At 46.0% G+C, this 27,124-nt stretch overlaps 1 protein-coding gene and 1 long non-coding RNA gene across 3 annotated transcripts in view; one reads left to right on the forward strand and one right to left on the reverse strand.

The window, feature by feature from the left end:
- LOC146783055 (uncharacterized) overlaps window positions 1-27,124 on the forward strand; it is a 251,375-nt gene that overhangs the window by 74,507 nt on the left and 149,744 nt on the right. The window lies entirely within an intron of this gene.
- Window positions 11,479-17,209, reverse strand: LOC146783056 (uncharacterized). The gene has a single exon (XM_085640052.1). It carries the CDS (start codon window positions 16,995-16,997, stop codon window positions 14,202-14,204), a length of 2,796 nt encoding a protein of 931 aa, XP_085496178.1. The 5' UTR covers window positions 16,998-17,209; the 3' UTR covers window positions 11,479-14,201.

Here is a 27,124-nt window from a genome sequence, read left to right on the forward strand (position 1 = left end):
CGCCTGGGTAAAGAGGAGTCTCGCCACAAGGAAGAGCCGGTGAGTGAGGGCTGACATCGGGCGGGCTGCCACCATTTGTTTTCAAAGTCCCCGTGAGGGCTTGGGGGCATTGTAGGCACACGGAGGGTGCCGTTCAGAGCCAGTATGCTTCAACGTTGGGGGCAAGTTGGATTTAAAAGCCCATGGCAGATTTGGCGAATTTGAGGGCCCAGTGCTAGTCCCTGAGCGGTCCCGCCGTTGCGGGACGCTCCACCGCCTAAGAGGAAGTTTTCTTTTGGGCACGAGGGAGCCCAGAGGGGCCCGTGGGCAACTGCAACACTAGTGGTGAAAATTGACCATTGACCTATTGTGTTTAATGCTTTGGGTGTCAGGAAATGTACCGTGTATAGTATGTTTTGCGCACCCTGTGTTTTTTATATATTAATGCGTTGGGTGTTAGGAAATGTACCGTGTGTAGTATGTTTTGCGCACCCTGTATTTTTTATATATTAATGCGTTGGGTGTTAGGAAATGTACTGTGTGTAGTATGTTTTGCGCACCCTGTGTTTTATACCTCTAGATATGATTTCTGCATAGGAGGTTGTTTTACCTGTTTAGGTTTAGGTTAGGGAGATTATACTTCCCTGTGTGATGTACGCCCCTAGTGTAATTATACTTAGGAGGTAGGGTCTAATGCGTTAGACTTGTGAGAGATTGCATAATGTGTTTATGCCCCTGTGATGTATACAGGATATGTTTTATACCGGATTCTATTGTGATAATGCTGAGGTCATTATTGCGCCAGTAGTTACTGGTTGTGCTCTACAGTTATAATTTGTGTTACAGTTGGTATATGTTCTACATTTACAATTGGTGATTTGTGCTAATTCTGACAGTGGTCCTTGTGGCCCTGTCTTGTGTAAATAGTCCCCTGTCAAATTCTGCCCAGTGCCAGTTGGCACAGTGTAAATTATGTGATTATTATCTAATATGTTTATTATAATACAAAGGCTATTTTTTATATATAACCTTGGGTGGAGTTTCTTTTGTGGTGGGCCTAGGGTGTTGTTGCTGTGTGCGCGCGCAAACGCTTTACACATTGCCTCCGGGATAAGCCTGACTGCTCATGCCAAGCTACCAAGGGGGTGAGCAGGGGTTATCTTTGGCGTGTAACTCCCCAGCCCTGACTTAGAGTGGTGCTCTCTGCCTGGCTTTGGCACAAGCCTTAGCCAACCAGAGATCCCATTTCTAACATTCGTAGTAAAGGATTTGTGGTAATGAACATGCGTGGTAAAGGCATGTTTGTTGTAAAGGATTTGTGGTAATGAACATGCGTGGTAAAGGCATGTTTGTTGTAAAGGATTTGTGGTAATGGTCATGTGTGGTTATGACTGCATTGTAATGGCTGTTTCACCCAATATGGTTAAATATGAGCGTCCACCTTTTTATCCACTGGATTCTTAAGGATGTTTTTTCCTGCTGTCGAGGATCTGCTCACCAGGCTCTCTACATGAATTGCGTCAGTCAGCTTTTCTTCCACAGGAAAATGTTTTTGTCATAAACCTGGTGAAGCTAATCTGGTCAGGATTCTTCCATTCATTAAGAACATCCCTTGTCTTTCTTCTTTTGCCTGTTGATACCCTACCCTCTTTTCTCCCCTATCCTTTCCCGTTGTTGACTGATGGTTAGTGCGGTTATACTTCCCAGTTAGATATCATTGCACTAATATTACCGATTGTGATCGTGCATTGCCGTGCTGCCCTTTTTGCCTTTTGTGTACCCTTGATGGATATATTTGGCACCGTTTTGTTCTCCTTTAAATGACAATAAACAAATTACACAAACAAACAGAACATCCCTAGCATACTGGTGAGTCAGCAGGGTGGCACCAATATAACATGGTTCAGCAATTCCAACAATAAATAATTTTAACTATACTGCCTTTTTGCTCTGGGGAAGAAGACCAGGTTTCATCTGACAAATCCGATGCCTGTAGTTGAGAATACATAGATTCTTGTTCTGACATGCCTTTGTCACCACTTTTTGGGACATATGTAAAATTTTAGGGATTGTGATTTTGCAAAGAATCACAATTCGGACATAGCAATTCCTAATGTATGAAACCCATTGAGTTTCATTTAGCGATTCATAATGGGGCCACAATCAACCTACCTCATGAATATTAATGCAGTAGGTCCCAATTTGTGACCCATTAGAAATCGGGGCGATAGGATGGTGGTCTGCTGGGGTTAGCAGACCACCATGTTTGTGATTCCTTTTCAATAAAGCAATCTTTTTTTTTTTTTTTAATACAGCCCGTTTTTCTCAAAGAAAAACTGGATGGGTTTAAACTTTGAAGTTTCATTTTTTAAGAGCAGGCAGTGGTCCTTTGGAGGGTCATCTCTCCAGTGACGCACTCTGTACCCTCTTCTTTCAGGTACTCTTCAACAAGAATCTACTTTTGGATTCCTACGAACACTTTCTCCTCTTCCGGCAGCGGCGCTTTCCTGAAGTCCTCAATTGGGTTCGACAGCGGTTTCCGACACCACTTCACACCTATGCACCTGGCTTCCCTGGGATAGGTAACTTGGGTACTTTGGTATCCACGGGTGGGGTGCCTCTCCAACCTTCTGTCTTCCACAGTGTTTATTCAGGGTCCACTGGGAAGGGTCCCTAATCTTTAAAATTCCAACCGTGACTTGAACATAGACTTGCACGCGGTCGTGTTCAAACACTGCACACGCACTCCATGGGGTCCCTATCTACTCACCTTGGGTGGCTCCTTGGAGTCCCAGCAAACAATTCTACGTCCTCTCAACATTGTCCTGACTCTAGTCGTGGTTCTTATACCACTTTCTTAATATATGGTTTGGTCCCCCCTTGAGCACACTGTGTATTAGTGCTATTTACTGTGATTTCTTTGCTAACATATTGTGTGCTTTGTGTCTATCTCCGTGTGGGAGATACTGTAACGTACTAGATAGTGTTATATAATAAATACATATTTTTATAACTACTGTGTGGTTCTCTTTTCATTTAATCTATATTATAAGATTGCATTCTGGTAAATCAAGCTGCTTTACACTCCTTCAAGACTGAGCCTGAAGGCTTCTTTCCACAGCTACCAATTGGATAGCTTTCTAAGGTTGTCCGAGACCTCTTAAATCACCATAAGGGAGGTCTGGACTGGTGCAAGGTGCCCACTTGCATTAGTGGACATCATATACCAGGCCAGCTTCTCACAATGATGCACTGTTCAAACCTGAAGTGTCCCCAAACTTCTCCCTAAACACTTTATCAAATTAATCTTTCAATTGCAAATGTCCAGAATATTCTCTCAATTTCTACCCCACTTCCTATTGCCAGTAACCTCCCCCCAATCCACAATGCCATTGGGTCTAGTTGTAAACCCAGTTTTGCTGAAGAGCCATCCAATGTAAGTCCGTCACAAATAATTGTTCTACAATGGTCTCCTTTCTGTGAACCAAGTAACCCATTGTAGCACTCGACTCTCTCAGGGCAGCGAAGCAGAGCAGTCCAAGGCCTACTCAGGGGAGGTGGTGTGGGCTAGTAATCTCCATTGACTGGCATACATCAATAAATCATCATTCAGTCAGTGTATTTTCTTTTACAAAGGAAAAGTGCATTTATCACACACTCCTAAATACTAAGCATGAATTATAATTATATACATCAGGTAGATGAAAATGCCTTTGTTGACACCCTTTTATCACATTTCCCACCTAGTGGGACCTGAACCCCATAGCCGCAACAGCCCCCCACCTACACCAGATGTAACATCATACTACAAAGGTGTCATTATTCCTAAGGCAGGCCTACTGGCTTTGTTAGGGTCCCAATTAAACCAATGGATTCAATTATCGTATTCAGATGCATTTATTATTAAAGTATGCATTATGTTTATCAATAAAATTGTAAATAAAGTGTATTTCAAATAAATCATTAAAATTCAAAGCAACCACAACAGACATGTCTTTCTTGCATATTCTTCTGGCCTCATATTACAAAAGGAACAAAATCTCAGGCTTCGGAAAATCTTAAAATAACCATAACCTCATCAGGAGTCATAACTGTAACAACCCTTGAAACAAAAACCCATTATGGGGGGCTTCTGCACCTTTTGCAACACCCACAACAGAATTGGGGAAATAAGTTCTTGTAGGGCATTATATGGCACTCTCTCATCAGAGCTTAGTATATTGTATAAGCAGGTTTGCCGTTCGATGCATTTTAAGTTTGCGGCCTTGCATTATATCTGCTTTGTTTTAGGGGTCTCTCGGTCCCTCCCAGTTCCCGCACAGGAGTCGGCATCCACTGGCCTCCTGCCCACGCTGTTTCCTGCAAACGGGAGCAAAGTCTAGTACTCCTCCTGCCGCAGGGTGGGAGGCTCAGAGCAGGATGTTCCGACCTCCTCCCCGGGAATGGGGGGACAGGTAACCATGCTGCAGCTAGTCTTTCTCCTTCTGGGTCGGAGGGCTTGGGTCACAGGATGCCAGTTCACCATGTACGCAAGCACTACACTTTTCCTTCACACTGGCCCCAGGGAGAAGGAGGAACCAAGGGCATAAAGCAGTATGTGTAGGGAGTCCCCTATATGCCCCCACCCCAAAGTGGGACAATTTAATATACAAAAAATCTACTTACACAGATTGCTGAGCTCAGCCCATCTGAGGGTGTTTTTTGGAATTGTGGCACTTTGTCTTTTCTGGGGTCAAAGGGAAAATCTTCTAAGGTGCATAACTCTGGCCACGTTGGGCTAATTTTATTGATCTTTGAGTTTTAGATGGAAACAAAGACACTAGTCCAGGAGGACCGGCTGCCCCTCCTCTCTCTCTCTCCACCCCCAGCGCCTTGAGACGCTCCAGAGTAGTCACTCTTAACAAATAATCTCAGAGGGCATCAGGTGGCTCCTATTTCCAGCTGGCCGTTCTTCCGCTGTTGTCGCCACCCAGGCCCAGGATCTTCTTCTTTGTCCCTCGCTTGTGCAAGGACTTTTAGGTGAAGGTTGAAAGTTCTAGATGCCAGACACCCCTGGACAATTCTAGGATGTCACATCATCCCTATCCCAACTCTCCTGCACAGCATTCTGGAAGAATCCAAAATGGCGCGGTCAAGTTTTCGCTGAACAGAGCTCCTTTGGGAGCATCAGCTCCATCCCTACCTATTATCACTCCCAGATGTCTTCCCACCAAAACTTCATAGATGTGCCCCTCCTATGTGTCTGGGCTGCCTCCTTTGTTTAAGTGGGCATGGGCTATCCCAGCCCTGAGCAGTGTAACAGCTAATGCAGATCAGCAAAACAATGGTGATTACCCTGCCCCTCCTTGGGACATACCAGACAGAAATGGGGAAATAATTTTTCGCAGGGCATTCCATTGCTGAAGATACACATACTATGAATAGGTTTGCTGCTCTGTGCCTATTAAGTTTGCGGCCTCATGACATGTTCTCTCTTGATTTAGGGTAGCTTAGTACGCACCAGGGACACCCACACCTGCAGGGGTCATTGGAGAACCTGCTAGGTAGCCCCGAAGCAGTTGTGGGAGCCGGCATCCTCTGGGCTATGGTCTGCTTAGTATCCAGCAGGCGTGATCAACGCCTAGTGTTTCTCAGAGCAGTGTGTGCCCCCCCAACACGAGGGGTGGGTAAGCAACCTGAAAGCCATCATTCTCCTTTTGGGTCCTTGGACCCTGGTCCACCATGCGCATGTTCCATCCTCTTCTCTTTCGCATTCACCCCCATGGAAATAACAGGCTCCCAGTGGCTCAGTGCACAGTCCTGCCCAAAAGAGGCAATTTTAGTATATAAAAAAATCCACTTGTGCCAACCCAGGGCTCTGTCCCAGACAGGGTGCACATTTAGAAACTGCGGCAGAGAACCACATGCACCCCTTCATGTTTTCAAGAGTAATTCTTCTACGGTGCATAACTTGGGCGACATTGGGCCAATTTTTCTGACCTCTGGCTAGTTTTGCCTCCGGGAGTGAGCACTAACTACCAGGACCATTTTCAACAGGCCTCTTAAGAGACGCACTTTGCCGGGAGCTGGTCTTACTGTCTCCCTGCATCAGTCTTCTCTCCTGCTGGTGGGGGAATCTTGTGCAGTCCCTCCACTACTAGCCAGCAGAGCACCTCCTGCCTACACTCCCAGGCCCTACAAACTCTGAGGTGTCTGGAAGAACACCCAGGGCGGCACCGGAATCCAGGTTTTTCCGCAACTGTTCCTCAGGGAGGCATAAGGATGCCAGCACCACTGGCCCTGGACCCATCAAGTCCTGGGGTGTCAGCTGGTGACAAAGACCTTAGTCCATCTAGCAGGGTATCGGGTGGCTCCTCTTCCCAGCTAGCCATTCTTCCACTGTGGTCACTGCCCAGGATCTTCTTTGTCTCTCCCTGGTGCAAGGGTTTTTCAGTAGAGTAGGAGTTCTAGATACTGGGCACCACATCATCCTTGTCTCAAACCTCCTGGACAGCATTCGGGGAAATTCCAAAATGGCACCATCAAGGTTTCTCTGGACAGAGCTCCTAAAAGGGACTCGGATCTAGTCCTAGCTGACAGCACTGCTAGATCCCTTCCCACCAGAACTTCAAAAGAAAGTACCTCCTGTGTTGGCTCCGGATGCAAGGACTCTAAACCTCCCCCCCGCATCATATCCTTATGTTATAATTCTAGCCGGAGTCCCCTGTTTGCCCGAGAATAAGAAGGAATCTTGGGTGGACCTACGCAATAAATGTGTGGACTGGTTAAGGAAACACAAGGGTTTTGAACCGGCCAGATTGCATGAAATTTTAATGGTGCGGAGAGTGGGATGGGTGGGCACATCGGCAAAAAACATTAGCGGGGATTGCATTGTCATAAATTTTTGCAGACCCCATACTGTTCAGTTTCTAATGCGCACCTGTGAGTTATTGCCAGGGCTTATGACGAACATATGTATGTTTTCCCTTGGCTATTTCTACAAACCCATCCTCAATAATTGTGTGCCCACGCCTACGGCCCTTCCTCTGGCCAATCGTTTCTTGGGTTTGTCTGACTTGGATGTTCCTGATTGACATCCAAGTTCGAGTAACGGACTCCTTGCCCTACCGTTGATAGTGGACCCTATCCTGCCGTTAGCACCTGTACCTATGACTTCCGATAATTTTGCTAACTCCTTAGAGTGCATAGCATCAAGGACAGGCAACTTAAATGTCATAAGTTGGAATATAGCAGGTCTCCAACAAAGGCTCCTCGACCCTGGGTGGGTCAACTTCATTCAGAGTCAAGACATAATTATGCTACAGGAGACGTGGGCAACGGCTAATTTACATGTTAATGGGTTTCAGTGCCACAATATTCTTGCCGCAAAATCTAGAATGGGCCGCCCTTCTGGAGGCTTATCCATCTGGATTAACATCTCTGCTGGAGGCTCCTCCAGGGTCATTCCGACAAATAATCAGAACTTCCAGGCTATATTATTCAGACAGAAAACTAGTCTTTTTCTGGTAAATTTTTATAATAATGATTTTAGCTCACAACCTAATACACATTTTAGGAACCTTTTTAACTTTATCACCACTCTGGAGGCTAGGGCCGATTTTAATGATACCTCCGGCCTTGTATTGGGTGGCGATTTTAATGCTAAATTAAATGGAGATTGCCCAATTTTTAAAGATCACAACGCGGGTTTGGGGTGCAAAAGGGGTGCGGAATTAATTATTCTTTTGAGCACACATAATTTGGAGAATGTTATGGACCGCTTTCCCACTGTCCCCCTAGTGCCAACATTCAGAGGTAGAGATTGTTCTTCAATAATTGATTACATTTTTATATCCCCTGGCCTGACAGACCGTATTAGTGAGGCCAAGGTAATTCCAATGTCCCAAGGGGACCATAATCCTATCAAGATCAGTTTAAAGATTATTCATCGACCGGTCTACAACAAGGAATGCGGCGCTAGGAACCTTTCCTTAAGCTCAAACAATCTCAGATTAAAATGGAGGGGTATTAATGTGATGACGACTGTACAGACCTTGGTCAGAGACAACCTTCCTCTTTTCCTCTCATGTTTGTCCGACTTAAGTCCTAACCTTGGGGTAGTAGACGATTTTGTTAAGATCTGCTCAGCCCTTCGTGCACAGCTCATGATTCCTTTGCGCGCCATGACGGATGACCAGGGATGGTTTGATCATGAGTGCTCTCTGGCCAACCGCGAATTGCGATTAGTCTTATCTGCTAGCCCGAGGAATCTGACTGATGTAAAAAACGCTAGGTCACGATATAAATTGGCCATCAGGAGAAGGAAGGAGGAGATTCTTGAGGAGCGCTGGGAGGTGCTAGCACAAACTGCTGCCCGGGGTAGGGGTGATATTTTTTGGGCCGCGGTCAAAGACCTGCGTTGCGCGGGCCAGGTCGCGTCCCCAATAGATTGTACCATCCCTGGAGCTGCATGGGTGGATCACTTTTCTAAGATCTATGCGGCTCCACCTTCTGCGGCGGCCATCCCAATATTTAATAGCCCCCCACGGGCCGATGTATCACTATCGGAGATAATGGAGGCAATCGCACAGAGCGCGGGGAATAAAGCCCCTGGCCCAGATGGCCTCCCAATTGACATTATTAAGACCCACCCTGATTTATGGGCCCCACTTTTATTGAATGTTTTTAAGAACTTAAATTTTACCTCCTTACCACCTCCAACCTGGTCATCTAGTATCATAGTGCCTATTTTCAAGAAGGGTGACCGTTCCCAACCATCATGCTATAGGCCTATCTCCCTTATTGACAATACCTTAAAGATTTTAGGGAGAGTACTGTATAATAAAATCCTGTTATGGGCCGAGGACAACCAAATTCTAGAGAGTTGTCAGCTGGGTTTCCGCAATAAAGTGGGAACTGCGGAGCAATGCCTTAATCTGAACCTTATCTTGGGCAAGTACACCGTAGCACGTAATTGCCCAATTTATCTGGCCTTCATGGATTTATCCACCGCTTTTGACCTTGTTAATAGGTCATTACTCTGGAAGGCCTTATTGGATTACGGCTTGGATGAATCGCTGGTACACTTTTTGGCCTATATGCATAGGGATCTGAAGGCCTGTGTCAGGATTGGCACTGGGGGTGAGGTTTCCGAGCCTGTTACAGTTAACAGAGGGGTTAGACAGGGATGTGTCCTAGCCCCCCTTTTATTTATAATATACATTAACGGCCTACACAAACATCTGGTCTCTCTAACCGGTGATGTCCCGTCCATAAAAGATAACCTTCTCCCCGCACTGCTATATGCAGACGACGCGGTCCTTATGGGACGCACCCCAAATGCACTACGTATATTGGTGAATGGCTTTGTTGCACATATGGATTCCCTAGATCTGAAGACCAATTTAAAAAAGTCTTTTGTAATGTCTTGCGGCCCGAAGAGGCATCATATTGGCAGCATAGTTGTGGGGGTAGAAAGACTGGGGTCAACTGGCAGTTTCCCGTATTTGGGAGTGGTCTTTGCTGCGAACAACTCCTGGAGTGGGCATATTGCCCACGCCAGGAGTAAGTTCTCAAAGTCCATTAATTCAATTTTGAGCCTCCCCCGTCCAAAACTGACCGGGGCATTGCCTGCTATCCTAAAAATATACAAAACTCAATGCGTCCCGGTTGCTACTTATGGCGCTGAGGTTTGGGGTACTGCCAGTTGCTCAGACATAATTACAGAGGAACATAGATTTTGTAAGAAACTTCTCTGTGTTCCCATTACTTCCCCACATTTTATATGCCATAGGGAATTGGGTTTGCATTTTATAGGGGATTTTATCCGTGCTCGTCCAGCCCTTTTTTGGCTGTCGATCTGGAAAAATCCCGCTGCCAAACTGACTAGGGACATCATTGAGGATTGCCTCCGCTGCGACAGGGGTATGAGCATTCCCTGGCTATCAGGAGTGCATAGCATTTTTCGCAGCGTGAACTCTGAAGACATTTTCCTTAAATCCTCCACCACTAAGCACCCCACTAAATGTGAACTTAAAAAAGCACTTTATACGTTATTTGATGTCGAAAGGGTAGCAAGGGAGTCCCTGAAATCTAGTGTTTCTGGTTATTTAGCCTGTAATTTTATAATATATCCCACACCCAGATATTTAACCCTTCCGTTGAGTCATTGGGAACGAGGCCTTATATTTCGCCTTAGGGCAGGCACCATTAAACATGCACTTAGCTTCCCTCTATGGAATTTTAATGACCAATGTGTTGAGCCATGCCCCTGTGATTCCCAGAGTAGGCAAACAACTCTACATTTTTTATTCTTCTGTAAATTTTATATGAAGTATATTAAATGGTTTTTAACTCCGTATTTAAAAAAAACAAAACCTATTAGCCTGGAACTTGCATTTTCAATGATTTTGGCCCTGGACGATGATGAACTTGTCTTTCGTGTGAGCTCTTTTTTAAAAACTGCGGTTTGTGCCCGGTCTACTATGTCTTAAAGTTTAGGTGGACTATTTCTCATGTGCAAACAGCATTTTATTTTATTGTATGATTTTATAATTGTCTTTTTGTACTTTTATGGATTCTCAATGATCCGAATAAAGTTTTCATTGATTGATTGATTGACTTCCTCCTTTGTTCAGTAAGCCTCACCTGTTGCAGACCAAATGCAGTGCGACAGGCCTGAATTCTGATTAGGAGTTGAGCCAGAGAAAAATGACAATTCCTGAAGTCCCATAAGATGCATGTGTGTTTTCGGGACCTGCATATTCAAGCCAGTGTACATACCTTAGTTTGACACCTTGCTGGACCGTGAAGGCCTATGTGGAGTGAAACTGCATTTTAAGACAGATTTTACGTCTATGTATAATACAGTGAAAGCACTACACATTTTTCAATAAACCCTACTGATGTATTAGCGCCCCCTAATATTAAAATGCCTACACCAGGTCAGCACCAATCCTTGCAGAGTCCCTTTGGCACCAGGCTACCTGCGTGCAGTTACTGTGTTATGCATAACAGTAGTCTCACAGGCACAGCTGGCCCACATGTTTATATGTAACCAATCTAGAGCCGCTTACGTTAGCTGCACCATAGCAGCCTTATCTTAAAAGGCAGACACTGGTGGTAAACACGCTCATTCCAATTACCATGAACTTACCATGAGTGAGACTCAGCTAGTGAGCATCACTCTCAGTAAAGATCCAAAAACCAGGTGATCAAAAGTGAAAAATCCTGGTGGAATAAATGGGTGGAATCTATTTGCAACAGTTTTCATTTCAGCAACATATACTGACAATACACCAGCAGCAATTTCATAACAAGGTTGCACACGCCACCACACATACAAGATGGCGTGTTCCAGACGTTTTCTAGACCAAAGCAAGCAGAACGTAGAATTTAATATTTCAATGACACTCATCTAAACGGGACCACTCAATTGCTGTGTACATCTAACAAGATGTCCTGCTGCTCCCATTTGTCTTCAGGTGGGAGGTGAGGAGGGAAAGGAGACCATACACATGGTTCTGATTTGCACCAGTTTATTTTCCTGATACAGGTAATTTAAGGAGCAACAGGACTTCAGCACAGTTGAGCCAAAGATTTCACAAGATCAACCGACCTTCCAATCTCAATGTCATGCTCAGTCACCTACATCACACATTCTATCTGCAACAGCCCAACTCTACTGAAACAGCATAACATAATATATATAAATTTGAGTGGTGTGACAGAGAAGTGGGGGAATGAAGAAAAAAGATGGGGGTTTAAGGGTTTCTCCCAGAAAATGAAGTCACATCCCAAAAAATACATATGGAAAAAATAAACCCAATGTGCCACGAAAGGCATTCACAGCACAGGGTTAGTCAGTCTTGTGAATGTCATTCAAGAGGAAGATTACAGAGTTGAGTCATCAGCAGCTGTTTCTTTTCCTCTCCCCAAATTCACAAGCAATTTTCTGTGTGGGTTCAGTGGTTTCTAGGAAAAGAATGGATTACATTTTTCCATACTGTGGTTCTTTGTGAGGCGAAGCGATGTTAATGGCTTTCAAACCTAATCTATATGGGGTCATCAGAGTGATGTGTTATTCCTAAGGGCAGTATGGGTGTTGCAGCCCTCAACCATGTCAGCAGTAACGAGGATTGTCATTTTTGAGTCTCTATGGATTGCTGTATGGGTTAATGGTCTTTTACTCTTTTAAGGACTGGGTAGATAAGTGTTGCAGTCTTCACTGTGTGAGGTTATGACTTTTCCAACATCCAACTGCGTGATTCTTCCTAACCTTCTTCCAGGGAGAGCCGACATTACCCTAACAACTTGTTCAGTCTACGTATAAATGAGATGAGTTGTCTTCGTCTCGCTCCATTTCCTTTGTAGTTGTATTAGTTGTCAGGCATTTTCAGACCTATGGATGCAGTGTCAAAAATTTCTCCTGAGCTCATATCCCCAGTCTCTATATCTACCAGAAGCAATGTCCTCAGAGTCTGTACCTGTCACTTGCTGCAACCCCATAACTTCTAGAAATGACCTATAGCACCAAAACTATGGTGAATGCGTTTGATACAGACCCAACCTTACCTGATCAGGGCATGATTTTACATTATGCAATTCTTTTACAGCATTGCATTCTCCATTTTAAGGATCTCTTGAATCTACTGGATACAATATGCAGCCTCTCTGCTGATGGCATCTCATACCAGTCCATCAAACCTGTGCGAATAATAACTGGCATGGCAACATCTCCCAGTGTCAGCATGTGAAACAACCATCTTCTCTCAAACCAAACCAGAGAAGTCGCCATCCCAATGCAGCACATAGGGCCTACTGGTGTCACTACAGTCCTGGTAGACTTTTGGGATTAAATAAGGGTAGGCAGCTACAGCTCACTGATTAGCACATATGCATCCTAACTAGCCAGTCTTGAGGACATAAGCTTCAGAGCACACCCCTTCTCTGTGCACAAGCTTCACTTACTTGCACAAAATGGAAAAACAACTTCATAAACTGTGGAGTTAGGCTTGCTCTTACCATGTGCACTGGCATCATGTGACTGCATGTGCTACATGACAACCTCTTCACCTATGCAGAATCCCTTTTCTGGAGCACATTCAGTAGAACTAACCTGTGGATGTAAGGTAAAGATGCAACAGTACATGGCATGAAGTAAAGCCATAGCCTGTCTTTAATATAACACGCTTGGCCACAAGCCATTCCCTACACGTCAATGTAAATAGCGGTCACATGGCATAACCTGAGGCCATGCCCTTTGCAGGCTACATACAGGACACTGTCTGCCAAACCAAAACTTTCCTTCAGCTTTTATATGAAATATACTGATTCAATATTAGACCACACCTATCTATACACTGTCCTGCTAAAATTAAAGTTACTCAATCCACCATCCACGACTCAACATTTCAGAACACTATTTAGAATAATTCTTCGATTCAAATATATGAAATATACTTTGAGAAAGATAAGTATGCATGTGGAGGTTCAGGAAACCAGACACCCAAGCACTCACCAGGTCTATCTTCTTCACTCATGAACAAAGGAAACAATATAAATAACAAATGGGTGCATTGAAACATACATCAAGGAGATATTAAAATGAATTGTTAACAGGAAAAGTATTACCTTAGAACTGCTGCAAAAAGTTCTCCAAAAGAAAGACAAAAAAGAAGAAACTGATAAAAAATAATATATTGTTCAAAAAGAGGCTTGTGCTGAAAAATAAGTTTCAAATAGTAGCCAACAATGTTTAATTATAAAAGGAAACTCTCTCATAGAACTCTTGCACAATTATATTCTTGTGTTGCCTTAGTCCAATAACTCCTATTTTGCTACCTCTGTGAAAATTTTGATAAACGTTCAAGGTAAAAATCGGAAGATACTACAACAAGGGGGGAAACGTTGATTTAAATTAAAAAAAAAAAAAGTTTGGAAAACAAAAAAAATACCCCCCGCAAGAGGGTCAGATATGGTTTATGAATTTTAAGAGATGAAACCAGCCTGGGCTAGAATAGCAAAATCAGGCTCAATCAACAACTGAAATAATTTCCAACAGATTTATATTTGTATAGAATGTGCAGAGTCATTTATTTCCCAAACAATATTTATCATATATTGGTTGGAATTCCTAAATGCTCCACCTATTTTGGGTTTAAAACTGATCTCCATGAAAACATGAGAAAATAACATTAGACACACCGAGTCAATATTGGCAGGTTTTCACATCTGCCCAGTGTTTAGTTTTCAGAGACACCCACCAGCTGATAGAAGTTTCCAACAGGTTGCCCTGACGATTCCATGGAATGGCAAAAGCCAAGCTGACATCGCAGATTTGCATAGCCCACCCTGACTCTATGTCCTGCTATGCGGTTCATGTCCATTTCTTCTACAGCTTTTTTAGCACAAGCTGTATCATTGTAGAGAACAAGTGCTGTGCCCTGTATAGAGTCATGCAACAATTTCAATACAGGTCCGAACTCTTCAAAAACAGCAGTTAAATGCAGTTGTGTGGTTTTGGCTAAGAGGAGCCCATACACCCAGACACAGTTTGTAGCATGTCGCGGATAGGCAAAATCTAGCTGGAGTTTCTTGTCTCCAAAAAATCTCCCATTCATCTGCTCAATAGCTTTGTAAACACTGCGGATTGCACTATACTGCAAGAAGGCTTGTTTACCACGATTCCTGAAACCTTCCCTAATTTCAATATGTTGGACCTCCCCAAAAGGTTGGAAGGCTGTACAAAGGTCTGCACTGGTTATTGTTTCTGCCAGGTTGTTAATCCAAAGTGTTAAAGAGGCTTTGTGAAGAGATGAAGACAGTTCAGTCAGACCTAATCCTGTACGACTCCTTGCAAGTTGGCTGTCTGCAGATGATATCTCATTCCCAATAAGTACATGCCTTGGTGTATCTGAGGTAACAGCTCTCTGTTCAAACGTACTTTCTGACACCAGGGCCGAGCGGTAGGAATAGGGTGACCGGCTCCTAGTGCGTCTGCTTCTAGGATCAGGTGACCGGCTCCTGCTGTGCCTAGCTCTAGATCGGCTCTTGGATTTGTGGGAAGGAGAAGAGCTCCTGCTGTGTAAGCTTCTCCTAATGGCAGATTGGGGCAAAAGGGGGGACCTGCTCCTACTATATCTGGATCTCCTAAAGGCAATCTGGGACAAAGGTGTGCGACTCCTGCTATACCTACTTGAATGACTCTTGCTCTTTTTGGCATCATTACATGATAACTGGCTCTTAGACAGGTTGTGCCTATTTTCCTTAACTGGTGGTAATCCATTCCACTCAGTCACTTTAGATTTCTTAGTAAGGAAGCGGAACCTTTTTTTATTGGCAATGGCCTTTATCTGTTCTATCCGATGGCTGAAGTACACCAGAGCATAGCAGCTCTTAGCAGAACCATAAGTCTCCAATGAAGTCACATTTCCAAACCTCATAAACTCTCTCTTAAGAAACCGTTTAATCACAGGATGTGAAAGATTCTTTTTAAGCACTGTATTTCTAAAGTGGAAACCAATATTTGTAATCTTTAATGCGAACCTACGACTGGGAGACTGTGGCAATGAAACATCAGTGGGCTTAGCAGAGTCACCGTCACTCCGTCTGTCCACAGACATGGATGACAATAGATTTTGATCCTTGTGGTGCCTTTCATTGGGAGCGTCAATTTTCTCTTGTTTGGTGATGTGGTGAAGCTCGCCCTTGCTCTTTACTGGTGGTCCATTCAACACCGATATTTTAAGATCTCCAATTGCGGTTTTGAACCCGTTTTGCGAACAAAGAGCTTTTGTCTGTTCTTTCTGGTGTTTGTAGAACACCAGACCATAACGGTCTTTGCCCTCACCATAGATAGCAGCCGAGACTATTTTTCCAAATTCCCGGAACTCCCACTTTAACCTTGATAGTAGGCCTTTCTTCTCAACGCCAATATCTATATTTGTAATCTTGAGACCATAAGTACCACTGGGAATTTTAGGCACTGACCCTTCAGCCTGAGTGACTGGTGGGGGCCCATCCCAACAGTCAATCTGAAGGACCTTTCCGAAAGGGTTTCTTTCTCTTGCCTTCAAGGCTTTTTCTCGATCAAGTCCATATTTGTAAAATAACAGGCCATAACGATTCTTGCCAGTACCTTGGATAGAAACAGCGAGCAAGTGCCCAAAACTCTTGAAACGTTGTTTGAGGAAGTTTTTAATGTATCTGCTCTTTGCGCTGCTGCCGATGTTTGACACTTTCAGGCCGTATGTGATACTAGGAAGCCGAGACGATGAAGGTGATGTGGGCGGCTCCTGGGCTCTAGATGATGTGGAGCCCCCCTCGTCATTGCCATTTCTTTGGATGGGAGAAGACAGAGAAGGCGTGGAGCGCTTGGCTCGTTCGGGGGACGTCAGGCCAGTCCTGGACGCACTGCTATGAAACCTGCTGTCGGTGGAGGCTCGCTGGGGGGACCGGCTGCCCGTGGATGCTGCTCTGGGAGAGCTGCTGCTGGACACCTGCACAACGGAGGGACACCTGCTGGATACATCCGTGGGGGAAGGACTCCTGCTGGACGCCCCGCTCCCACTGCATGCCCCTTGGGGTGACAGGCTCCTGCTGGCAGACCCCTCTGACGACGACCACCACTTGTGGCCCCTGTAGCTGGGGCTCTCGCTGGGCCGTCTCCTGATGGCGGCCCCCTCTGGTGAGGGGCTGCCGCTGCAGGCGCCCTGGGGGGACAGGCTCCCCCTGGTGGCCCGCCTGCCCCTCCCAGATCCCCTCTTGGGCGACCACCCCCTGCTGGATGAGCTCTGGGACGACGAGCCGCTGCTGTCGGAGCTGTCAGACGACGAGCCGCTGCTGGACGAGGAGGAGCCGCTGCTGGACGCGCTGCTGCTGCTTGTGGAAGAGGACGAGCTCCGCGAGGAGCGGCTCCTCCGGCTTCCTCTCCTCAGGGGAGTGCGTGGCTTGTCCCTGCGCAGCGGAGAGTCGTCGCTCTCCGCCGCGCTGGGCTCCACGCCGTCGCCAGCAGAGGCCGCGCTCGCCGCTTCCTCCATCGGGTTGAGCGTGAGCTGACAGCGCAGACCCGGATCCTCCTCAGCCGAGGAGCCGGGGCTCAGCAACGTCCAGAGACACTCCGCACTCTGAGCGGCGCACGTCCATGACGCAAGGTCGAAGGTGAAGCCTCGGCGCCCGCCATCTTAGAGTCAGGCACGACGGCTGCTTTCCCCCCCTTCCCATTCACTCAACCAGAGACCCAGTCAACCGGCTGTAAAATGGCCGCCGCGTCGCAGGGACGCACGCACCCCTGAGCGGGCTGACAGTTTGACGTTTATGCTGTTCCTGGATTGGAAGCAGGGGCTTGGAGAAGCGCGTGCGCAGCTTGTAGCCACCTACGACAGGTGAGCCCGCGGGACCCGCCCACTAATTTCCTTAAATGTGATTGGCTGCCAGGGGCTAGCATCACCAGTCCACTTCAAGGAAATCCAAGAGTGTCAAATTTACAAATGTGTGGCATTGTCATACTCTTTAGTGGTGCTTCTTTCATCAATACTGTTTCTATGCTGAAGGAAGCTGCACTGGTGGATATTCTGCCAGAGTTAACTAGGGTTGTCACCTGCCCGTTTTCCATAACTTGTAATTGCATTTATATAGCGCTTACTATCCTTGACAAGGTGTTGATCCAGCGCGAGACCGGGGAAAAGAGAGAAAAGAAGGCAAATTTACAACTATCCCTTCCTGCGTCGCAGACCCGACGTCACACTAGCTCATTCACACAAGCAGTCATTGGTGGGGCCGATAACACCAACACACACGTCTCCTACTCACAAGTCTGCACACAGGAGGGACGATAATGGTCAAGCGCTGGACATGTGGGGGGGAGTACCTTATTACCTATAGGGAAGAAAAGTTATTTTACAGAATATACATTAGCATTTCCACCTATAGAATCCTAACCTTAACCATCGAGGCACTCCACCATTTGGTCGACGGACAAATTAGTTGGACTGGTTGATGGTGATTTAGAACCAGCTAAAACACATTTTAAGACTCCGAATCTTCTACTCTCTTCATTGAAAAACCACAAACTCGTAATTTCTGTTAATCAAATATTTGTTTATCTAAATATTGTTTGCAATTATTATTAGCATTTTGATTAATCAAAGCACAAATCGCATGACATTTATATTTACCTATTCTTGCTATTTGGATTTTTCCTAATTCATTTGGCTCTGCATAACCGAATTTAGCCGTTAATTGTCCAAATAAAGCAGGCCAAAGCTCAAAGACCGAAAGTTCTTTGCTCAGCACGTTACAGTCGCAAAGATCTCCAAAGGACCAGAAATCGTGCAAGCATATGTCATCGCCTGTGGGGTCGATAGGGGTTGCGGTCATCGAGTAAAAAGGCAGCAATCTTTTCCCTCCCTATTCTACTACCCTTTTTATAATAAAATTTGGGACAACATGAAACATTTTCAGGCTAAGAAAGAAGACGATTGGCTGATTGGAAACGTCCGATTTTACATCAATGGATGTTATCATGGATATTGCTGGTTCATTCCCTCTGTCCATGTTGCCCTTATGCAACAATGTAGAAGGTTTTGCTTGCATGTCCCAATTGTTCATTTAGACCAGAGTTTACTGACGTAAGTTTGGCAGTCCTCCATGTTCCTATCCTTGAACAGGAACACTGTGACTTGGGGTCGCTTGGAAGTTCATGGAGCCGTCTGAGTCTGCGCAGTAGGCATCGCGCTCACAAGGCGGTGGCCACTTCCGAACTCCATTTTGGACGCCATATTTTGGTAGGCCCAAATGCCAACTTAAACGAAACAAACAAAAGAATAATTAATACAAAGAAATGAAGATTCTAATGTTAAACCCTCACTAATCCCTTTATGTATTAGTATTTTCCTAGCTTATTGCGACACTTAAAGCAATAATACTCACCTTTACGATCCAAAACGGGAACGCAAACATCACAGAAGCAACATATATCATGCAATATCCTATTACCACATGCACTACTATTAATATGCGTACATAATTTAGTTATTAGAGTTATTTTGCCATGCAAATAGCAATAAGTCCCACATGTAATTGGTGTATGCAAATAGTTGATTTAGTTTAACACAGCAAACCGTTAGTCTATTATAATAAGTAGGTTATATAATTAGTATTTTCATGTAAAATAGAGGAGGTATACAAAATTTTGATTTTCCTGCTCCATCAGTGTCAAAGCGCTTTTTGGCGATAAGCACTCTAATTCGGAACTCAAAAAGGATTACTGGTGAATTAGTATAGGGAAAAATGAAATTAATTTGAGCAGCAGACATGTGAGTCTGTTATTTTGGTTAGATAGGATAGAAGAGGAAGGGATTTGTATTTTTATGGCGCTTGGTACCCCAGATGAGACATTAAAGTGATTTTCAATGAGTAGTATGATGCTCTGGAACCAAAACAGGATTACTGGTGAATTATTATTGGGAAATATAAAATTAATTTGAGCGGTAGACATGTGAGTCTGTTAGGTGGATTGAGAAGGCTAGTATAGGAGGTAAGGGTCTAGAAAGTGATTATTTGGAGATCATACCAGCAGGAGGAGGTTTGGGATGAGTAGGGGGGGGACGAGCGTGAGAGGGAGGGGTTAGAAAGGCTTGTTTGGGAGACCTGAGTAGTAAAAAATGTTTGAGATGATGCAACAGCAGCAGCCCCTCCATTAGGGCGGAGGAGCGCCCCCCCCCACACCACCACCCTCAAATTAAAGGTTAATAAAACGTGTTTCAATCCCATTTTATTATCCTTTTATTTGAATCTCCTGGACCTGCCCTCAGGAATCTGGTGCATCTTGGAGGCGGGTCCAGAGGATGACACTGCTGGTGGGGGAGTGGGTGTGCACTCCTTTCATTGTGCATGAGGGTTTGGCCTGCTGCCCCAGGCCGGCCAAACCCTCATTTGCAGTGAAGCTCTCTCCAGCCCCAGCTGCGTTGCTAGGGTTGGAGAGAGCAGGCACACGCTCCTAATCTGCCTAAGAGCGCAAGTTCCTGCCTCTCAAGCCAATCCCGACGCTGCTTTTATGCAGCGTCAGGATTGAGGATTGGTTGCAGTTCTGTCTGGGAGCCTGTGTGTGAGAAGTTGGCCTGGCATATGCTGGTCACTAGTTATAGTGGCCACCTTGCACCAGTCCAATTCGACTCTTATGGTAGATAGGTTTAAGACAACCTTTTAAAGAAAGCTATCCTAGTGGTAGCTGTGGAGAGCAGCCTTCAGGCTAAGTCTCTGAGGAATGTAAAGCAGCTTGTTTTACCTTATAATCTCTTGAATTACCAAATGAAAGGACACCACACAGGTATATATATCAAATATATATGTATTTATTTCTAGACACACTCTACTAATCTCTTTATGAGATTAGAAGCCAGGAACACATTCAAATATCAACGTTTCACAATAAGTTAAGCACAAATATGGCTGGAGCCCTAGGGGCGTACCAGACCATATACTAAAAAAGAGGGTTAGGAAAGTCGACTTGCTAAATGACAAGGCCTAGGGCCTGTAGAATCGCTGGGGCTTCACCACTGCAGTGAAAGCAGGTAAGTAATCAACCCACGGGAGACGCATGCAGTGGGAGAACACAGCCGCGGTTCCCTATTGATTATAACGGAGGAAGTCGCGGTTTGATTTTTAAAGTTTTAGGGTACTTCGAGGAAGTCTACAAGCAAGCCACTTACAAGGTAAGTAATTCGAGGGCCAACACACACTAGGGCACCGGAGTGCACGAGTTACCTCACCCAGGGAAGCCGGGTGCATAGGTGTCTTTTGGTGTCGGATCGCGTCGCTGTTTTCTATGGAGACCAAAGGAGACTTGCTGCTTGCGTTGACTGAAGAAGTGTCCGGTGGAATCCAAAGGTGGATTCGAGATGCAGATGACCTGAAAATTGAAGGGCCAGTGTTCACAGTCACTTGCCAGTGACCGGGGGCCAGGAAGCTGGTTGCCCACGGAAGTCGGGTGATTTCAGGTGATCAAGGGTATTTTGACTCTTCGCTCACGAGGTCCAGGGAGAATCGACGATGACCAGCAGCTGGATTCGGAGTGTCCCACGAAGTCTGCAGCTTACTGAGGTCACGGCAAGCGGATTGGAGCCAACAAGCCTTGGTAACAGCAAGTCTCGTGGAAATCGAAGAAGGTCAGCATTGCAGACCAGCAAGAGTGAGGGTGAGTGAGGGCAGACCTGGAGCAACCAGGGGAGCCCTTTGAGTCGATAAGAAAGTCTTCGGAGGACCCACAAGCCAACGGGCAAGGGATCGTGAAGACGCCTCTTGAGGAAATGCTTCACAGGAGCCCACGGTCACTCAGGACGGGGTAGGCCTCTGATTTTCGCTGCTCAACCTGCTGGAGGCTTGGGCCACAAATGGTCCAAAGCACAAGTTCGTAGAACTTCGTGAAGGGGTTGCACTCGACAATAGTGCACGGTTCCCAGGTATTGCAGTTCCTCATCACTCGTGGGGTCCACTCGCCTCATCTCTGCTGGGGACTCACAATGGCCGTCGAGAAGTCAGGAAATGCACTTCCGGGGCTGCAGGGACTTCGAACTCCGGCGGGAGCGGGAAAGTTTGCGACCGTTGATTTGAGTTTCTGGTGCCTGCCAAGCAGTGGAGTCACTCCTTGACTCCAAGGGAGATTCTTCTGTCTTCCAAAGGTAGTGGAACGTCGAAGGGCCAGGATTCTTCTTTGTAGAGCGTCGTCCAGGGTTATCTGCTTTGGAATGGCAAGGTTTGCTACTTATACTGAAGATAGGAGAGGGACTAGCTCTATGACCACTCCTCTAGGAGGGTCAGGGTAGGGGGTGGTTACACCCACTTCCCTTTGTCCAGTTTCGCGCCAGAGCAGAGACAGGTAGCCCCTGAACCGCTTTGAGCTGGCATATGGACAGAGGAGCTTACTGCTCCCCCAGTGCAGGACTTCAAAGCACTCTAGAAGTGCACCCACCCAGCCCCAATACACTAAATCCTGTCTGGAAGGTGGTGACACCTCCCTGTGACAGGATGCCTTTTGTTGGGCTTCCTCCACTGCTAGTTTCAGTCAGCAGCAGGTGGGCAGCCCAGTGTCTGTGCTGGTGGCATCCATTTTGTGATGCCAGGGCTCTTTCAGATTTCTACCGTGTTACCACAGTAGACACATGTCATCCCCTCTAGAAGGGTGGGATCATGCTCCCACATCATGGACTGATGTGGGGGTATGATTCCAAGTTGTTTGACACCAAACACAACATGATTTGATGCAGTCATTCCAAAGTTAGCATTTTAATGCACTTAAGAGTATATGGTTTAACCGCATCCACAAACAGCCACAGAGAATAGCCTGCCAGCTGTAGAGGGGCCCTGCTCATGCAGAGGCACCCCCTCACAAACCAAGCACCCTGCCCTCAGGATTGATAGGGCCTGTCATAGGGGTGGCTGATAGGTTTATAAGTGTGTGTATGGTGAGATATAGAAACCTATACCTCTGTGAGGAGTGCTAACACTACCTCACCCAGGCTGCAGTAGCAGGCCTGTGGTGTCAGATTTAGTCTGCTTCCCAGGGGTGGCATAATACATGCTTCAGCCCCTGGTAGGCCTGTGAAGTACCTATGCCCTAGGTACCTAAGGTACCATATACTAGGGGCTCATAAGGTACCACAGTATCCAATCACTAGTGCATCTAGTATGTACTCAAAGTCGTTTAGAGAGAACAGAGAGACTGGGGCCCTGATTAGCAGGGACCCAGCCAGACTTTAACCAGAAACCAATGTATACATCAGAAAAAAAGTGGGGGCAACATAAGTGCAGATCCTACTCTCCTACACAACCTCCCCCAAACGCGGGGACACTAAACTAACCTTGACCAGTTGAGTCTTCGTGTTCTAAGTGGAAATACCTTGAGAGTCCATCTGCATTGGCATGTTGGGTCCCAGGTCTATGTTCCACTGTTTTGTCTATCCCCTGTAGGGAAATGGACCACCTGAGCAGTTTAGGATTTTCACCTTTCATCTGTTTGAGCCATAGGAGGGGCTTGTGGTCAGTCTGAACTATGAAGTGAGTGCCAAACAAGTATGGCCTCAGCTTCTTCAGGGCCTACACCACAGCAAAGGCCTCCCTCTCTATAGCTGACCAACGTTTCTCTCTAGGGGTCAGCCTTCTGCTTATGAAAGCTACTGGCTGGTCTTGACCTTCATCATTAAGTTGAGACAGTACAGCTCCCACACCCAGCTCTGAAGCATCTGTTTGAACAATGAACTTCTTTTTGTAGTCTGGACTCTGCAAGATGGGGCAGTGCACATTGCCTGTTTGAGGTCATCAAATGCCTTTTGACAGCTAGCTGTCCACTGAACTTTTTTGGCATTTTCTTAGAGGTCAGATCATTTAAGGGGGTCACTATAGATCCATATCCCTTAACAAACCTCCAATAGTACCCAGTCAGGCCTAAAAAGGCTCTAACCTGTGTCTGGGTTGTTGGAGCTACCCATTCCACTATGGTCTGGATTTTGCTCTGCAATGGTTAAACCTAGCCTCCACCTACAAGGTGGCCCAGGTACACAACCTGACTCTGCCCTATCTGGCACTTGGTGGCCTTGATAGTGAGGCCTGCTTTTTGCAGGGCCTCCAAAACATTTCTGAGGTGGACCAGGTGATACTGCCAGGTGGAACTAAAGACAGCAATATCATCTAGATAAGCTGAGCAATAGGTTTCCATGCCAGTCAGAACTTTATTCACCAACCTCTGAAAAGTGGCAGGTGCATTTTTCAAACCAAAGGGCATCACCACAAAGTGATAGTGCCCACCAGGGGTTGGTTGAAAATGCTGTTTTGGCCTTGGCATCATCAGCTAACTTGATTTGCCAGTAGCCAGCTGTTAGGTCAAATGTACTGAGGTACTTGGCTCAGGCCAAAGTATCTATTAGTTCATTTGCCCTGGGAATTGGATAGGCATCAGTCCTGGTGACTGCATTGAGGCCTCTGTACTCAACACAAAACCTCATCTCTTTCTTACCACCCTGGGTATGAGGTTTAGGCACAAGGACTACTGGACTAGCCCAAGGGCTATCTGAAGGCTCAATCACACCTAGTTCCAACATTTTCTGGACTTCAGTCCTGATACAGTCCCTGACATGGTCAGGTTGCCTGTAGATTTTACTCTTTACAGGCAGACTGTCTCCAGTGTCCAGCTCATGGGTGCACCAGGAAGTCTGACTTGGGGTCAGGCTAAACATATGTCTGTACTGTTGCAGAACTTGTCTGCATTCAGTTTGCTGATGATCAGTGAGGCTGCTTGCCAAAGCAGGATGTATGTCGTTACAACGCACACTTTTACAACGCATGCACTTACAACGCATTTTTTACAACGCACAATCCATTACAACGCATGACATTACAACGCATGACACTACAACGCATTTTTAAAAACTACCTTTACAACGCATTCCATTACAACGCATACTACCATTACAACGCATACCATTACAACGCATAATATTACATTGCATTTAAGGTAAGTATTAGATAGTATAGGGGTAAAAATTACTTTTCTAACTCCAGGGGGTGCAACAGTAGGGTAAGTGTTGGATAGTATAGGGGTAAAAATTACTATTCTAACTCCAGGGGGTGCAACAGTAGGGTAAGTGTTGGATAGTATAGGGGTAAAAATTACTATTCTAACTCCAGGGGTTGCAACAGTAGGGAAAGTGTTGGATAGTATAGGGGTTAAAATTACTATTCTAACTCCAGGGGGTGCAACAGTAGGGAAAGTGTTGGATAGTATAGGGGTTAAAATTACTATTCTAACTCCAGGGGGTGCAACAGTAGGGAAAGTGTTGGATAGTATAGGGGTTAAAATTACTATTCTAACTCCAGGGGGTGCAACAGTAGGGTAAGTGTTGGATAGTATAGGGGTAAAAATTACTATTCTAACTCCAGGGGGTGCAACAGTAGGGAAAGTGTTGGATAGTATAGGGGTTAAAATTACTATTCTAACTCCAGGGGGTGCAACAGTAGGGTAAGTGTTGGATAATATAGGGGTAAAAATTACTATTCTAACTCCAGGGGGTGCAACAGTAGGGAAAGTGTTGGATAGTATAGGGGTAAAAATTACTATTCTAACTCCAGGGGGTGCAACAGTAGGGAAAGTGTTGGATAGTGTAGTTTAATATTATGCGTTGTAATGGTATGCGTTGTAATGGTAGTATGCGTTGTAATGGAATGCGTTGTAAAGGTAGTTTTTAAAAATGCGTTGTAGTGTCATGCGTTGTAATGTCATGCGTTGTAATGGATTGTGCGTTGTAAAAAATGCGTTGTAAGTGTAGTGCGTTGTAAAAGTTGCGTTGTAAAGGTTGTTCCCCGCCAAAGGATCACCATCAACTGACCCATCATCAGGGTTCTGTGAGAGCAGGTCAGGGAGAGGGTCACTCTCCTCCCCCTGGTCCTCATCAGTTGCCATGAGCAAGCCCATGTCAGCCCTGTCCACATATGGCTTTAATCTGTTGACATAGAGCACCCTAAGGGGGCTCCTGGGAGTTCCAAGATCCACCAGGTATGTGACTTCTCCCTTTTTCTCAACAATTGAATGGGGGCCACTCCATTTGTCCTGGAGAGCTGCTGGGGCCACAGGCTCCAACACCAACACTTTCTGGCCTGGCTGATAAACAGTCAGGACAGCCTTTTGGTCATGCCAAGCTTTTTGTAATTCTTGGCTAGCCTCAAGGTTTTTGGTTGCCTTCTTCATGTACTCTGCCATCCGGGAGCGGAGACCAAGTACATAGTCCATCACATCATGTTTGGGAGGTTTGAGAGGTAACTCCCAGCCCTCCTTCACCAAACATAATAGGCCTCTGACAGGGTGCCCAAACAGAAGTTCAAAAGGGCTGTAGCCAACCCCCTTCTGTGGGACCCCTCTGTATGCAAACAGAAGGCAGGGAAGTAAAAGGTCCCATTTTCGCCTAAGCTTTTCTGGGAGGCCTTTAATCATTCCCTTTAGGGTTTTGTTGAACCATTCAACTAACCCATTGCATTGTGGGTGATAGGGAGTGGAGAACTTGTAGTTGACACCACACTCCTTCCACATTGCTTTTAGATACCCTGACCTCAAGTTTGAATCTCTGTCAGATATAACCTCCTTAGGGAAACCCACCCTGGAGAAGACTCTAATGAGGGCTCTTGCCACCACAGGGGCTGTGGTGGTCCTAAGGGGAATTGCTTCTGGGTATCTGGTGGCATTATCCACTACCACCAGGATAAACCTGTGCCCAGATGCCGTTGGAGGGTCAATGGGACCTACAATGTCAATCCCTACCCTTTCAAAGGGAACCCCCACCACAGGTAGTGGTATCAGGGGGGCCTTTGTTGTGCAACCTGACTTGCCACTGGCTTGGCAAGTGACACAGGAGCGACAAAACTCCTTGGTGCCCTCTGACATGTGTGGCCAATGGAAATGAGGGACAAGCCTGTCCCAGGTTTTGTTTTGGCCCAAGTGTCCTGCCAATGGGATATCATGTGCTAGGGACAAGAGGAACCCCCTAAACCTCTGAGGTATTACCAACCTCCTGGTGGCTCCAGGGGTAGGATATCTAGCCTCAGAATATAGGAGTCCCTCATCCCAATAAACTTTATGGGACCCACTAGCACTCCCAGCAGCCTCAGCAGCAGCCTGCTGTCTAAGGGGTTTAAGAGAGGGGCAGCACTGTTGCTCCTTATTCAGATCTTCCCTGGAAGGCCCCCCTGCCCCCAAGAACTCAACCTGACCAGGCTCAAGTTCCTCTGGGGCAGTTCCTTCTTCAGGCTCTGCTTCTCCCTCCCTCAGGAGGGGTATCTGAGATCTGAGACAGAGGGGAAGGAACAGCCTTAACCCTACTGCTCCTCCTCTTGGGTAGCATCTGGTCCATAGTTTCAGGATCCAGAGCTGGTTCAGCTTTAGGCATTTTGGCTTGTGACCTGGTCACAGCAAATACCTCTGCAGGGATGCCCAACATCTCAGCATAAGTCCATAACTCCACTTCAGACCAGGCTGAAGTCTCCAGATCATTGCCCAATAGACATTCGACAGGGAGGTCTGCACTGACTACTACTTTCTTGAGGCCAGTTACCCCTCCCCAGGAGAAATTCACAACTGCCAGACTATGGTTGGTCCTGACATTGCTTGCATTGGTAACCTGGT

Source organism: Triturus cristatus, chromosome 12, assembly GCF_964204655.1.
Source record: "Triturus cristatus chromosome 12, aTriCri1.1, whole genome shotgun sequence".
NCBI lineage: Eukaryota > Metazoa > Chordata > Amphibia > Caudata > Salamandridae > Triturus > Triturus cristatus.